Raw genomic sequence first — 13690 nt, forward strand, 5'->3', positions numbered from 1 at the left:
AGCAATGGTAAACTCACCCAAAAACAGTGTACATCCTTGATTTTTTTTTCTCCACGATTGGAGCAGGCATGCCCACAATTGGGTTAAAAAACAAGCAAGCCACACAGTGAACTACAGTGAGGGGCTGCTGTTACTCTCAGTAACCGCAAGAGGTTCTCCATGGTGCAGGCATTAGTGTGCACAAAACACAGGTGACGCTGGTAGGTCTGGTAGTTTCCTAAATCAGCTTTCTTAGACTTTCCATGATTAAAGATGTAAATTTATGAGAAAAAAAACTTAGATGCTGCTGCTCGCCGTGTCTCAGGCCTGCAGCTGTTACCTCATCAAATTCTACTTTGCAATGGGATTGAAGAACAAGAAAATTCTGCTGAGGTTAGCCCAGAATCACGATATTGTTTTCTACTGAATCGGCCCAAGTCACGGCAATGTCTCTACAACGTCCAGATGCTGAGGAGAAGATTGTGATTCTGGACTCAAACCACCCGGATTTCCTTCTGACTAAATCCCACAGGAGGAGAGAAACTTGTTTTCACAGTTTTTTTGTCATAAATTTGTGTCTTCATAATCTCTCTTCATAACCACTTTAATCTCAGAGAGTATCCAAGCCTTCTCTCAGAGACCCCTCTCCCCGGCTCCGTAAATTTTTTTTCCTCATTGCAATGGCCCTTATATGCTGTCGTACCGTTTTGTGCCCAGGAGATGGTGCTATTTTCCCACAATAACAGCATTAACTTGTCAGACATGTTTTTGAAGCCCCGAGCCTTTTGCTTATTGGCTTTGTGGAGAAAATGTGTGATGACAGTTGCTATAACAGCCACTGCTTAAAGACATTTGATTATGGAATGGAAATAAATATCTGTATTTTTCTCTTTGTCCTTTTTTTTTTTTTTTTTTTAAGTATATGTTAAAAAAAATTATGCCCTGCCTCACCTCCTGCCCTAGAGAAACCCCTTCTTCATTTGTGTGAGTGTGTGTGTGTGTGTGTGTGTGTGTGTGTGTGTATGTGTGTGTGAGGGAGAGAGTGATTTTATCCACTGATTTTACTGATTTCACTACAAATCTTTAAGTGTGAGTGAAGAATGCAATTTGAATCTTTTCAGTGAGAGTAGCCTATATGTTGCACTCTGCCTCTGTGCATCATCAGAGCAAGAACAGTCACTGTCCGGATACCTGGAGGTGAATGGCTCACTTCTGCCCCCAGGTGGACAGCGGCGTTATAGCTCTGGCCACGTTACATGTGTAGTCTTAAGTTTCGATTTCCATTCATCATGAGTAATGCCACAGCGCCTGCCTCCAGTTAGTCAGCTGTATCCCAAGAGAAGTGAGGAGGAAGTGGAGGAAGAGCGTCAACATGTCGGAGTCCGCAGTCATTAAGCTGATCTGCGCCAATCAGGGATCGATCCCCGTGGCCGAGCTGGAGGCGAACGGCTGCTTCGACGACGTGAGGCGGATCATCTCCAACCGGGAGAAGTTTGTGTGCTGCCGGTCCGGCGGGGAGCACAAGGTGGTGGCCAAGACGGAGCTGCGACTCTGCAAAGCCAAAGTGTGTCAGGGCTGCAACAACCTGCATCTGTGCAGGAAGTTCCTGCTGGGATCCTGCCCGTTCAGCCAGGGCAGGTGAGCCCCTTACCTGCTCTAACTACTAACAGCATTAATATTACTGGACTTTTATTATCTGACTCTGTGAGGCCCAATGTAACCTGAGTAAAGGTAATAAGCCTGACACTGGCCCTCCCCGATAGGAAGGCCTTCATTGTGATTGTTAAAGAGAGTGGCCTGCATTTCATTTTTACATTTTATTTATGGTGGTCCTCTCATCCATTGACATTGATTTCAGTCACGTGCGCAATAAAATTTAAAGGTGTCATTTAAAGTTTTCTTATTTTAAAGGTAGTGCTGGTGGAAAAGTCTGAAATTCCAGATATCCAGGTTGGCTATCGACAGAGCTGCAGTCATAAAAATTACGGTTGCAGTTATTTTATTTGAAAGTCAAACTTGTAAAACGGATGGTTTGTTTCAACACTGTCACAGAAGCACTTTTAATATCATTGTACTGCTTGTACAATGACAGTAAAGACATTCTATTCCATTTTATTTTATTCTGTTTTATTCAGAAGATGACAGTAACATAGTAATAATCAACAAAATGACAGACATATGTCTTGTACTTGAACAAGTCAATTCAACAAACTGTACTCATACTAATGTTAGTTGTAATGGTAAGTCTAGTGCCACCTTCAGGCTGAAATGTCCACTTTGTCCACAAGACATCACAAAGTGTAATAAGTGAATTGCCTTATTGGATGAGTCCCCTCATGTTCCCCAGAGGAAGAGTCCTCTTGATTGTGTTGGCCCTGTGACCTTTCCTCCAGCGCCACCTTCAGGACAAACATGTGACTTGGACACAACATATCTCTAAATGTAATGGATGGATTTCAAAGTAATTCGCTAAGTGCACTCATGCTTCCCAGAGGATGAACACTTTCAAATTCAATGTCATCAGCACCTTTCCGTTAGCGCCACCCTAAGACCTAAATATCCAATTTGATATCTTATAGACAGGCCACCATAAAATTTAGAAAGCACATATATGCTTCCCAGAGAATGAGCCCTTTCAGTTTTGGTGACCTTATTATCTTGTTATTACCTTAATGTCAAGATTAGCTCATGAGATTTCACTAAACTAAATGTCAGTGTGATACCTGAAAATGAATTGGATTTGCGCAAAATTTGAAACTTGTGAAATTTAGAGTGCACACTCATGCTCTTCAGACGATGAACCCCGTCAGCTTCAGTGACCTCATGAACTTTACTGTAGCACCACCCTCTGGTGAAAATGCACAAACCCCATCTCCCTCACCTCTCATTTTTAGGAGGCAGTGCTACTTCTCTCATGAGCTGAAGTCTGATCATAATGTGAAGCTGCTTGAGGAGCACGGACTGGAGGATCTGGACAGGACGGAGCTGTGCACGCTGCTGCTGCAGAACGACAACTTCCTGCTGCCGCCCGTAAGCATGAGACTCTTAAAGAGAGGGATCAGGAAGCATGGGGATGATTTAAATCAAGACGATTGATTGGGTAAAGTAGATAAATCCAAGCAAATTATGTGAGCTAAATGTAAGCAAATTTGTTTTAGCAGCTTGTTAACTGCAGCAGTGAACAGCAGTGCCAGGCTCCACCCTCTTGAAATTTGATTGTTTTTGGTGATGATATCCAGCATCACTGTTTTCAGAGTGAGACAGAGTTCTGGCTTTATGCAAGATTATATTAATTGTAACTACCTTTTCCCATTGTTATTTTTCTTCTACAAGATATGCAGCGAGTACAACAAAGGCGACGGGCTGTTCGGCGAGTGTCGGGACGGCGACGGCTGCACCAAGCTCCACATCTGTGAGAAACACCTGCGTGGAGACTGTTCCTGCTACAAGGCGCACGACTTCCACGAGCCGCATCCGTCCAAAACCCTGCAGGCCCGAGGCGTGCCCGCCCCACTCATCAACACCCTCAAGTATGTCTATACTAACAAAGAGGCTCTGAGAGGCAACAGGGGCAACAGAGGCAACCAGCAGCATCCAGCACGGGCTAACGCAGCTTATGCCAACAGCGATGATGGACCAAACAAAAGACCGCAGAGAGGAGCCAAGAAAAGCTTGGAGGTTCACAAAGGTAAAGATTGTAAAGCATTTTCTGAAGCTTTTAGGTCAGAGTGACGTCTTTCTCCGTGGATTTTTCACTGCTCACGCCAACTACCCTGACAGAGATAGAAAACGGAATGTATTGCTACAAAAAATATGTTTATTCATATCAAAATGTCACAGATTTTTACTTAAAGGTTTACTTTTGTTTGTATCCTTTAGATAAAACTGAGATATGCTTGTATTTCGTCAAGGGACACTGTAAACATGGTGGTGAGTATAGATAAGCAAGACTCATTCCATATTGATTTTGAGTATTTCCAAATAATTATCACACCAGTTTGTTTCAAAAGGTATTATAAAAGGAGCAGTTCACCCAAAAACACAGATGAAGTTTTTTTTGGCCATCCAACACACAGGGACGTAGCTCGTGCAACACTATAGCAGCCTCCTCCAAAACAACTGAAGTGACTGGGTATTGCTTTTTAGAGTTCAAAAAGATAAATTTAAAAAAATGACAGCAAAATTACTCCATTCAGCACGGTCAGACTTCGGAAAGCCAAACAGTCACATCCTGAGAAGACTTTAGCACAAATCTTTCACAATGTCCTTTGACAGAAAAACATCTAACAAGCCTCACATGTCCACGTTCTGACTGACGAGAATATGCAACGTCTCTCATACCTTGTGAACTCCCAACACACTCTCATGTATTTAGACACTTTATTGTTGAATGTCATCATCTTCATCTTCATTTTCGACCTCTTTTCTGGACCGGGTCGCGGTGGCAGCGGGCTGAGGAGGTTGGCCCAGACGGTCTTTTCCAAGGCCATCTCCACCAGCTCCTCCTGGGGGATCCCAAGGCATTCCCAGGCCAGCCAGGAGATGTAATCCCCCCCAGCGTGTCCTGGGTCTGTCCTGGGGTCTCCTGCCAGGTGGTTGTGCCCTGAACACCTCCACCGGAGGGCGACCAGGAGGTGTTGATGTGGAAAAACTTCTGTCCAAATCAGGCCAGATTGACTGCAGAAAACTTCTTAAACTTGATACCAAAAACACCAATAAAATAAGTCTTTGAGGCTCCAAAAATCAAGACTATGAACCAGGCATTGTCAGCAATTTTGTTCACACAAAGAGCTCTTGTACGGCTAGCCGGTGAGATAAAGGCTCCTAATTGGGCCATATTTACCTTGGGTTTGTAAATTTTGGATGATGGCCGATTCTTTGCGGCCACTCTTCTAGATAAGAAGAGGGCTGATTGGACATTCCCACACTAGGTCAGGCTTTGAAGTGAAGGCAGCATAGACATTTTTGTGGACAGTGCAGGTGGATGTCTATTCATTTAAAAGTATATTCAGGCCTACTTAAACCTCTCTACGGCCCTGCTCAAGCTTATTAAAGAGCATAGTCTAGACCTGTCAGGCACCTTACTGCACAGTCTGTGTAATAAAATCCGGCCTTCCCAAGCATGCTACTGTCCTGTCTGGGTACCTTAAAAGGAGGTAGTCCAGCCTTTTAAAGCTCACTGATGTGATGTCCATGCGGATTTTAAAAATACAGTCTAGTCTTCTAAACATTAGTACTGTGAGGTCTGTCTAGATTTAAAAGGCACAGTATGAGTTTTTCCCACATTTGCTACCCTGTACAGTGTGGACACTTATAAGCTCAGATTTACTTCTACAGTGTCCTGACTGGATGCATGAACCTCTTCAACTGGTTCCTCTCAATGCAAGGGAGCAGCGGCTCTACTCTGAGCTCCTCGTGGATGTCCGAGCTCCTCACCCTAACCCTTAAGGGTGCACCCAGTCACCCTGTGAGGGAAACTCTTGTCTGACAAGTTTGTGCTCCGTGTGTGAATCTTTGCCCTATGTGTAGTAGAATATGTAGAAGTGCCAAAGAGTTCATTGTGAGTTGCGCATTATGAGAAAACTCTTGCATATTCTTGTTGAGCAGAACGTGGACACGAAAAAGCTCGGATGCGTGTTACTGTCAACTATTTTGCTGTAAAAGGCGATACTGACGATTTACACTAATCAACAGTATAAATATAAGTCATTTCCACTCAGGATGCTCACGCTACACCAGCTGTATGGAGTCATTTTGTTGATCACTTTTGCCCTTTTTTGAACTTGACGTCAAATGTTTTGGAGAAGGCTGTCACAGACGTGTTAGCTACCGTGTGTTCAACAGACAAAAACACTTCACCTTTGCATTTTGGGTAAGCTCTTTTTTTTTTTGTTACATAAACTTTGGTCATGTCACCTCGCTTTAGATGACTGTTTTAAAGCCCATAACAAGCTGCCATACAGATGGGAGGTCAAAGAGGGACAACAGTGGACCGCTTTGTCTGACAACGAGGAGATTGAGAAGGAGTACTGCAACCCTAAAAAAACATCCAGGTAGGCCCTTCATTTGCTGTTATTACTGTGTCATATATTGATATGCTGGTTAGGGTTCAGCTGCTAGGATTATTTGAGGCCAATAGAGATCTTGCAGGATCGATGCTGCTTTTACCTGATGTTTTGTGCGGATGTGTTATATGCTAAACATCTTTAAATTTTACCAATTTGTGCCAAGATATACAAAAGTGTTGAGTGTTTTCCTCAGGATTTTATTTTATCAGGAAGGAAAAGTCTCTGTATTGGCATTTTGACCATGATGGAGCAATAAAACTATCCACTGTCAGTAAAAGCTTAGGAGCAGCTTAGGAGCTTATACAAGTCACAAGAGTTTTATTGTTATCAAGATAAGAAGCAGTAAAAACATGAATTATAGACACTAAAGTTCAGTAGCGGTTCATAGAGCTGATAAAAACATTGGGCTGTCTTGGTGCTATGGTGTTTGCAAAAGCCCATCTGAAATTTATCAAAGAGATTTTTATTATCTCCCAAAATAAGGGTGGCACTATTTTTTAATATAATTTCAGGAATGAAAGGCAGCTTGGAAATGGGTTGGACGTTGTTCAGGAGAGACGGTTGTAGTCATGGCTCGATCAAATGATGTGTTCAGATCACTTTTGATTATTTTTCTTGTGAACTCAGTGACTATGAAATTTAACAGGTCTGAGGCCGCTGAACCCCCTCAGGGCCCCGGGAGTGCCTGAAGCCCTCTTTGAGAACGTCTCCATGTTCTCCTGCAACCATGTTGTATGACACAGCATTTCTTGTTGCCCTGTAGTTGCGGTGTACGTTTTGACACGATGACCTGTGGATTGAACGCAGTACGACGTCTGTCCACCGCTTCCTCTGTCCTGCATCCAGACTTCGTTCTCACCACCGAGTGGCTCTGGTACTGGGAGGACGAGTTTGGGAACTGGAACCAGTATGCCTCTGCTGTGAGTTAATCAGAGCCAGACTCACCTTATTCTCTGAATATGGCAAAAATGGAGGAATCTGCCTTGTGACTTTGCTGGACCAATGCGAGGAGTGCGAGTTTAACAAAGGAGTGTTTTGTTCTCCAGACTTTTCTACTCACATTGCACTATCTACAACGTTAGAGCCAGGCTAACTTTATTCATTAAGTTCAATAAAAGTAGCAGAATTCATCTCAGTGAGTTTGGTGCAGAAACATATCACATACTGTAAGCAATTGGCAAATTTTTCTTCAAACAAAGGAAAAGTCCACCAGTGGGATGAGATAATCCCACTTGTTTCCAATGCAGTTTCACTTGTTTCAGGAATTTGCCACAGAACAAGTATAAATACATTGAAACAAGGCAGAATAGGGCAGATCAGCCACTAGGAAGAAGAAAATGACACTTGATTCAAGAAAATTACGGGAACAAGTTGATTGAGACAGTTTCTGCTGGCACTAACCTCTGTCTGAACATCTTATCTGGCTGCTGCATAGTCACTTGGCCTTTCAGATCGTAAAAATGAGCTTTTCCTGTTTAATCTGATCTGTGTTGCAGGCCGACGGACACAGAGCAGCCAATATGAACAGCACAGAGCTGGAGCAGAAATACCTGAAGGATGACAAGGGTGTGGTGGAGTTCACCGCCGGGTCACAGAAGTACTCACTGAGCTTCAAGGGTAAACGAGTAATTCAAATGACCTCAGTCCCTCCAGTTCTCCATTAGTTTCAACAGTGTAATCACAACACAGTAACACGTCTCCTTTTTCAGATATGACACAAACAAATAAACATTACGGCACTGAGCGGGCGGTGAGAAGACGGCCTGCATTTGTCTCCTCAGCCGATGCAAAAACAACAAAAGTGAGGTACTGCTGATCACTTCTGGCAGTTACAGTATTCTGTACACGTTAATCCAGTGTATTGTTTAATTGTTTAACACTTAAACATTGGACTTCGGAGGTCAATTGTTAGCCCTGGAATTTCCTTTTGTCTGCAGAAGGCCTCAGTCAAATTTCAGAGGCGTACCGGGACACTGGGACAAGACACAGATTCCAGAAACAGGATTCAGGGTAGGCATACTGCATGTTATCACCAGCCACTGTCCCAACAGTATATCTAAGTCAAAGCTAAGAAATAATTCTCTTTCAGCGAGTCTCCCTCCAAACATCCTCAGCGGAGTATAAGGAGATCGAGGGTCTGTTTTGTAACACGATGGCCGGCTTTGTCATTCTGCAAATTGAGAGGATTCAGAACAAAAAACTCTGGGAGTTCTACGACTGGTAAGACTTCATACTGTACTCAAAAATGCCACTTTCACGTTGCTCTTATTTGCCACATGCCATTGAGGGCTTTCAGGAGATGTAATACATAATACATCCTCTGGCAACTCGGGATGGGGAGACCTGGTATTAAATTGGATGTATGCAGGTGTTCAGAATACACATGTCACAAACTGAGCAAACAGACAATGGACCCACAAACCAGAGCTGAAACAGGCTGGCGAATAACGGTTTATTACAGAAAAAAGGTCGGTACACGAGGGTTAGTCAAAAACAGGCAGAAGTACAAAATCGCTAGGCAAAAAGGGTAAACAGGAATCAGAGCTCTAAGTCAAACACGGGGAACAAAACACGAGGAAATAACACTGGAAAGCTGGTGACTAAACAACACAGACGATCTGACAAAGACAGTCTAATCACGAGAGGCGGGAAAAGAACAAAGAGGGGAAGTAAAGACAGTGACAACACAAGGGGAGACAAGATTTTCAAAATAATAAAACTTCTCCCAAAATTACTCATTTAAAATTAAATCCCAACATTAGTATCACTGTGTATCACTACAGATTTCAGGTCTTTATGCTAAGCTAACATGAAATGCTTCCTGTAGTGACTGAATCACCGGACATACAGAGGTGAAAATGGTGTCCAAAATCTTGGCTCAGTCTGGAGAAATAAGAAAAAGGACATTTTGCCCAAAATGTTGGAGTATTCCCTTTTAAACTGGTCAGACTGGATGTCAGAAAAGTTTTCCTTTTTCAGTTTGTTGTTTTTTATTTGTGCAAAACAAACAAACAAACAAACAAACAAAAATCGATAAGCAGTATCAATAACAGTAGTCTCGATAAAATCGTAACGACTCATCCCTGCTGGTGGCCATGTTGGAGGTCTTCATTTTTTTCTAAATTTACAAGTGGCCATATAAATTAAACTGATATTTTGTTTACTGTTTAGCTTAGCTTACAACACACAGAATGGAGGGATGCAGAGATCAAAAACCCAAGTTTGTCTGAGGTGATAACACTGCCAAGAGATACTGAAAAAATTTTAAGGCAAACATTACACAAAACAGTGAGACCACTTCCACAGCCAGTATAGCGTAGGTTGTTAGCTGTTAGCTTTGTTCAGGTTAACTGAGCCAATTCTTGTCAAGCTACAACTCGGCTACAGGCTAGACGATTGTTAAGAATTTTGTGACAGAACTGAAATGTACTGGGTCATTAACCACAGCCTCTTTCTTTTTTTTTCCTGACTAAAAGCCAAAAGAATTACATGAGGAAGAACAACGACGGACGAAATGTGCAAGAGAAAAAGCTTTTCCATGGCACGGACTCGAAATACGTACACGCCATCTGCCACGACAACTTCGACTGGAGAATCTGCGGGACTCATGGAACAGCTTTTGGCAGAGGTGAGCTGAACAGATGTGTTGCTCAACACTTTGTTGGTAATAAATGCTGTGCTCCTTCATTTAAAATCTCCATTTACTAAGCCCCTAAAAAACAATCTCTTATCATCAAAATATCTATTTCCATGAAAAGACAACCCTTACTACCAGAACGAGGAAGTTCTGTCCTTGACAATTGCGAATATTGCGCCATATTTGAAAATCTATCATGGAAAAAATAAATGCACCCAATCCTGCCAGCCAACAGCTGATTGGCTGTTGGATTTGTGACAAACCAAATCTTGCTTGCTTGGGGTCCCTCTGAATCTCAGATTTTATGGTCGAGCGTACACACATTCACCTTCAGTCAGTGTAGTCAACATCACACATTTGAGAAGACAGAAGCACTTTGAAGAATGGCTAAACCCCCAACCCTTATCTCTGTGCAGACTGACCTCTAACTGTGTCTCTAAAGTAGAGTTCCTGGTCTTTGGTGGCAGGTGAGGTCACAAGACAAGATGATCTCAAACTAATAAGCAAACTAATCTCTTTCTCTCTCCATTCTCAGGGAGTTACTTTGCCAGGGATGCCAGGTACTCTCATGGCTACACCGACCAATCCGATGTGAAATCCATGTTCATCTCACGGGTGCTGGTCGGCCACTACACGCGAGGATCCTCCAGCTACGTCCGACCTCCTTCCAAGGACGGCAGCGACGTGCACTTTTACGACAGCTGCGTGGATGACGTCCACAACCCCTCCATCTTCGTCGTGTTCGAGAAGCACCAGATCTATCCGGAGTATCTGCTGCAGTACCAGGAGAGGACCACCTACTTTTTCAGCCAGTATTATGGTTCAGCATCGAAACCTGCTCCTGCAACATCAGTTCCTGCTCCTGCAACATCAGTTCCTGCTCTTGTAACATCAGTTCCTGCTCCTGCAACATCAGTTCCTGCTCCTGTAACATCAGTTCCTGCTCCTGTAACATCAGTCCCTGCTCCTGTAACATCAGTTCCTGCTCCTGTAACATCAGTCCCTGCTCCTGCAACATCAGTTCCTGCTCCTGCAACATCAGTTCCTGCTCTTGTAACATCAGTTCCTGCTCCTGCAACATCAGTTCCTGCTCCTGCAACATCAGTTCCTGCTCTGGTAACATCAGTTTCTGCTCCTGCAACATCAGTTCCTGCTTCGGTCACGCCAGTTCCCATTTCTGTCCGATCAGTTCCTCCTTCATTCACGCCAGTCCCCGTTTCTGTTAGACCATTTCCGGCTCCTGTCAGATCCCTGCCCGCTTCTGTCACGCCAGTTCCCACTTCTGTCCGATCAGTTCCTGCTTCGGTCACGCCAGTTCCCGTTTCCATCAGATCAGTTCCTACTCCTGCGACATCAGTTCCCACTTCTGTCAGATCAGTTCCTGCTCCTGCAACATCAGTTCCTGCTCTGGTAACATCAGTTCCTGCTCCTGCAACATCAGTTCCTGCTTCGGTCACGCCAATTCCCATTTCTGTCCGATCAGTTCCTCCTTCATTCACGCCAGTCCCCGTTTCTGTTAGACCAGTTCCGGCTCCTGTCAGATCCCTGCCCGCTTCTGTCACGCCAGTTCCCACTTCTGTCCGATCAGTTCCTGCTTCGGTCACGCCAGTTCCCGTTTCTATCAGATCAGTTCTTACTCCTGCGACATCAGTTCCCACTTCTGTCAGATCAGTTCCTGCTTCTGCCAGATCTGTTCCCAATCCTGACGTGCAGTCTCCCACCTTTGTCAGACCAGCAACTGCTGCTTTCACCTCAAACCCAAACCCTTCAACTCGTAGCAGACCTGTCACATTACGGATGGCTTCCTCGCCAAGTCAGAATCCAAAAAAACAGCCCAACTGTGTCGTTGCTTAGGCACAAATACGAAGTTTGATCTGCTATCTGGTGTTGGATCAACTGCAAGGTGTTAACTGATTGAGTTTGAATTACAATGCCTTGACATGTGGATGATTTAGAGGATGATGTGGTTGAATGTAGCGTAGTAGTTAAAAATCAAAAAACTGTCACATACATTTGACGCCAAAAAATGAAAGCGCTTGTGGATGTCAATGAAAGACTAAATAACACTGTTATCAGCACTATTAGCAGCATTATCGGCGTGAGAGTGCATGTTCAGTCGGTTTGCTTGATTGAAACAAAAAAAAAAAAAAAAGTTTTGGGAAATGATGTGTAATTCGCTGTTAATTTCTGGATGTGCAGTCGCAGCCTTAAGATATCACCAACTTGCCTTGATCAAGTTTTTGTGAGTCTGCTCAGGAAATTATGTGCAACAATGCATACCATGAAGAATACATTACATTCTGTTAATACTCTAACACATGGGTTTTCATCTGATATGACCAGGGAGACCACCTGATGATGAATCACTTTTACTTATTTTAACTTTTCACTGAAACTACCAAAAATGCATTTTCATTGGCATTACCAGTAGATGCTTGTCGGTAAGCTATTATCTTTTTTGGGCATGTGGAAGCATGAATCACCTTCCTTTTTCCAAATTTTATATATTTGAATGAATCTGATTTTCCATAAACAAGAAATAATAAATGGAAATGTGTTAGGAAAACACATAATTAAAAAAATCTCACTCAGGATTCAAACTCAGTTATTGAATGCAAGGTCAGGGACCACCTACAGTACCTTAACAGACCACCAGGGGGCCAAAGACCACAAGTTGAAAACCCGTCTCAGCTCTCTGACCACCAGAGGGCAACAACACACTAAATATGATCTGAGATAAACAGAATTTGATTTGTGAAATGTGAATGAAGCTGTGATTAAGGCGGCAAAAAATTATAAGTAATTATTAATTCTAAGTTAACTTAATTATAAGATAATTAATTATAAGTATTAACCAAATGCAGTGCTGCTTTTAAAGCCTCAGTAGCTGCTCGCTGCTTTAAGTATTAGTCCAGTCTGTCCAGTTTGTTGCATTCTTTATAAACACTACTGAAATTAAAAAAAAAATAATAATAATTAATTAAAAATTTAATGTTCATGTTTACTGCAGACAGAAACACTGACAGTTACTCTGAGAGTCATAAAGCAAGACTTTAGCCTCTTTGTAGCTTGAGACTTTGCAATAATTTTTAATAAATCGCTGGCTCTAAAACAGGCTTTTCTTGGGAACGGCTGCAGCTCTTGCCTTGATTTGATTTAATCAATGAAGAATCAACTGCTGAGCATTCAGTTTCCCTGGACAGTTTGATTTGTTTCCTGCTGTTTGCATACCAAAATATTGGTCTAAGCTGGTAGTGATTATATTATTGTGTGGCTTTGTTTTGATTTGATTTGTCTTTTTCTATCTTTTTTCTGATCTTGCACACTGCCTCCCTCTGCCTCGGTCTCTCTGGCTCGGTTTGGGCGTCTTTGTGAGACGAACCAGAGCAGGAAAATTAATCAGAATGACCGACGCCTCTTCCTCTGACATCACCCTCCTCCTCCTCCTCCTCCTCCTCCTCCTCCTCCTCCTCTTTGGATTTCCTACACAAATGCTTCACCTCCATCCGGTTAGTCTCATCCTGCTCTGCTGCCTTACAACTCAGTCTTTGAGAAGGAATGATTTGTTGTGAACCCACCAACCGATTTCCAATAAATCCTTGTGTGCCTCGATCTGAACTCTATCCAGACATTGATCGGTACAAAACTTGAGCACCGGTACTGAACTGAGGTACTGATTTTCACTCTAACTACACAGTGATTGGTAATGGTACACATGCTTTGATTTGTAATAAAACCTATGCATTGGTTCCATATTTATTTGTACAGTTTCTTTGCACCGATTTGCACCACAGAGGGCTCTGATCTGTACTAGCTGCGCATTGGAAACACAGTTCAATGGGCAAGCAGTAATGAATAGGGATGGCCTATAAGTAAATGAGTACATAGTGTATAGGTTAATACATTTTAAGTAAGTAAGTAAAAATCAGCAAGTAAATAAATAAGTAGCAAGGAATGAATTGCTAATATGATAAAATTCTAAGTAAATAAGTATAAATAAGAAACT

The 13690-nt window shown here is 42.8% G+C and overlaps 1 protein-coding gene across 1 annotated transcript; it reads left to right on the forward strand.

The window, feature by feature from the left end:
* Positions 1-1345: 1345 nt before the first annotated feature.
* On the forward strand, positions 1346-12534 carry LOC115355631 (protein mono-ADP-ribosyltransferase PARP12-like). Its single transcript, XM_030046487.1, has 12 exons — positions 1346-1617; positions 2874-3009; positions 3313-3667; positions 3859-3909; positions 5906-6032; positions 6811-6967; positions 7544-7664; positions 7757-7853; positions 7985-8057; positions 8137-8267; positions 9524-9675; positions 10220-12534. Exons 1-12 carry the CDS (start codon positions 1352-1354, stop codon positions 11536-11538), a joined length of 2985 nt encoding a protein of 994 aa, XP_029902347.1. The 5' UTR covers positions 1346-1351; the 3' UTR covers positions 11539-12534.
* Positions 12535-13690: the final 1156 nt, after the last annotated feature.

This window comes from Myripristis murdjan, chromosome 23 (genome assembly GCF_902150065.1).
Source record: "Myripristis murdjan chromosome 23, fMyrMur1.1, whole genome shotgun sequence".
NCBI classification, from domain to species: Eukaryota; Metazoa; Chordata; class Actinopteri; order Holocentriformes; family Holocentridae; genus Myripristis; species Myripristis murdjan.

Bases quoted from the DNA above. Each gene is read 5' to 3' on its own strand.
- LOC115355631 (XM_030046487.1), top strand. From the start codon at position 1,352: ATGTCGGAGTCCGCAGTCATTAAGCTGATCTGCGCCAATCAGGGATCG. The intron at 3,010-3,312 runs GTAAGCATGAGA...TTCTTCTACAAG, and splicing joins ACAACTTCCTGCTGCCGCCC to ATATGCAGCGAGTACAACAA. The intron at 3,910-5,905 runs GTGAGTATAGAT...ACCTCGCTTTAG, and splicing joins GGGACACTGTAAACATGGTG to ATGACTGTTTTAAAGCCCAT.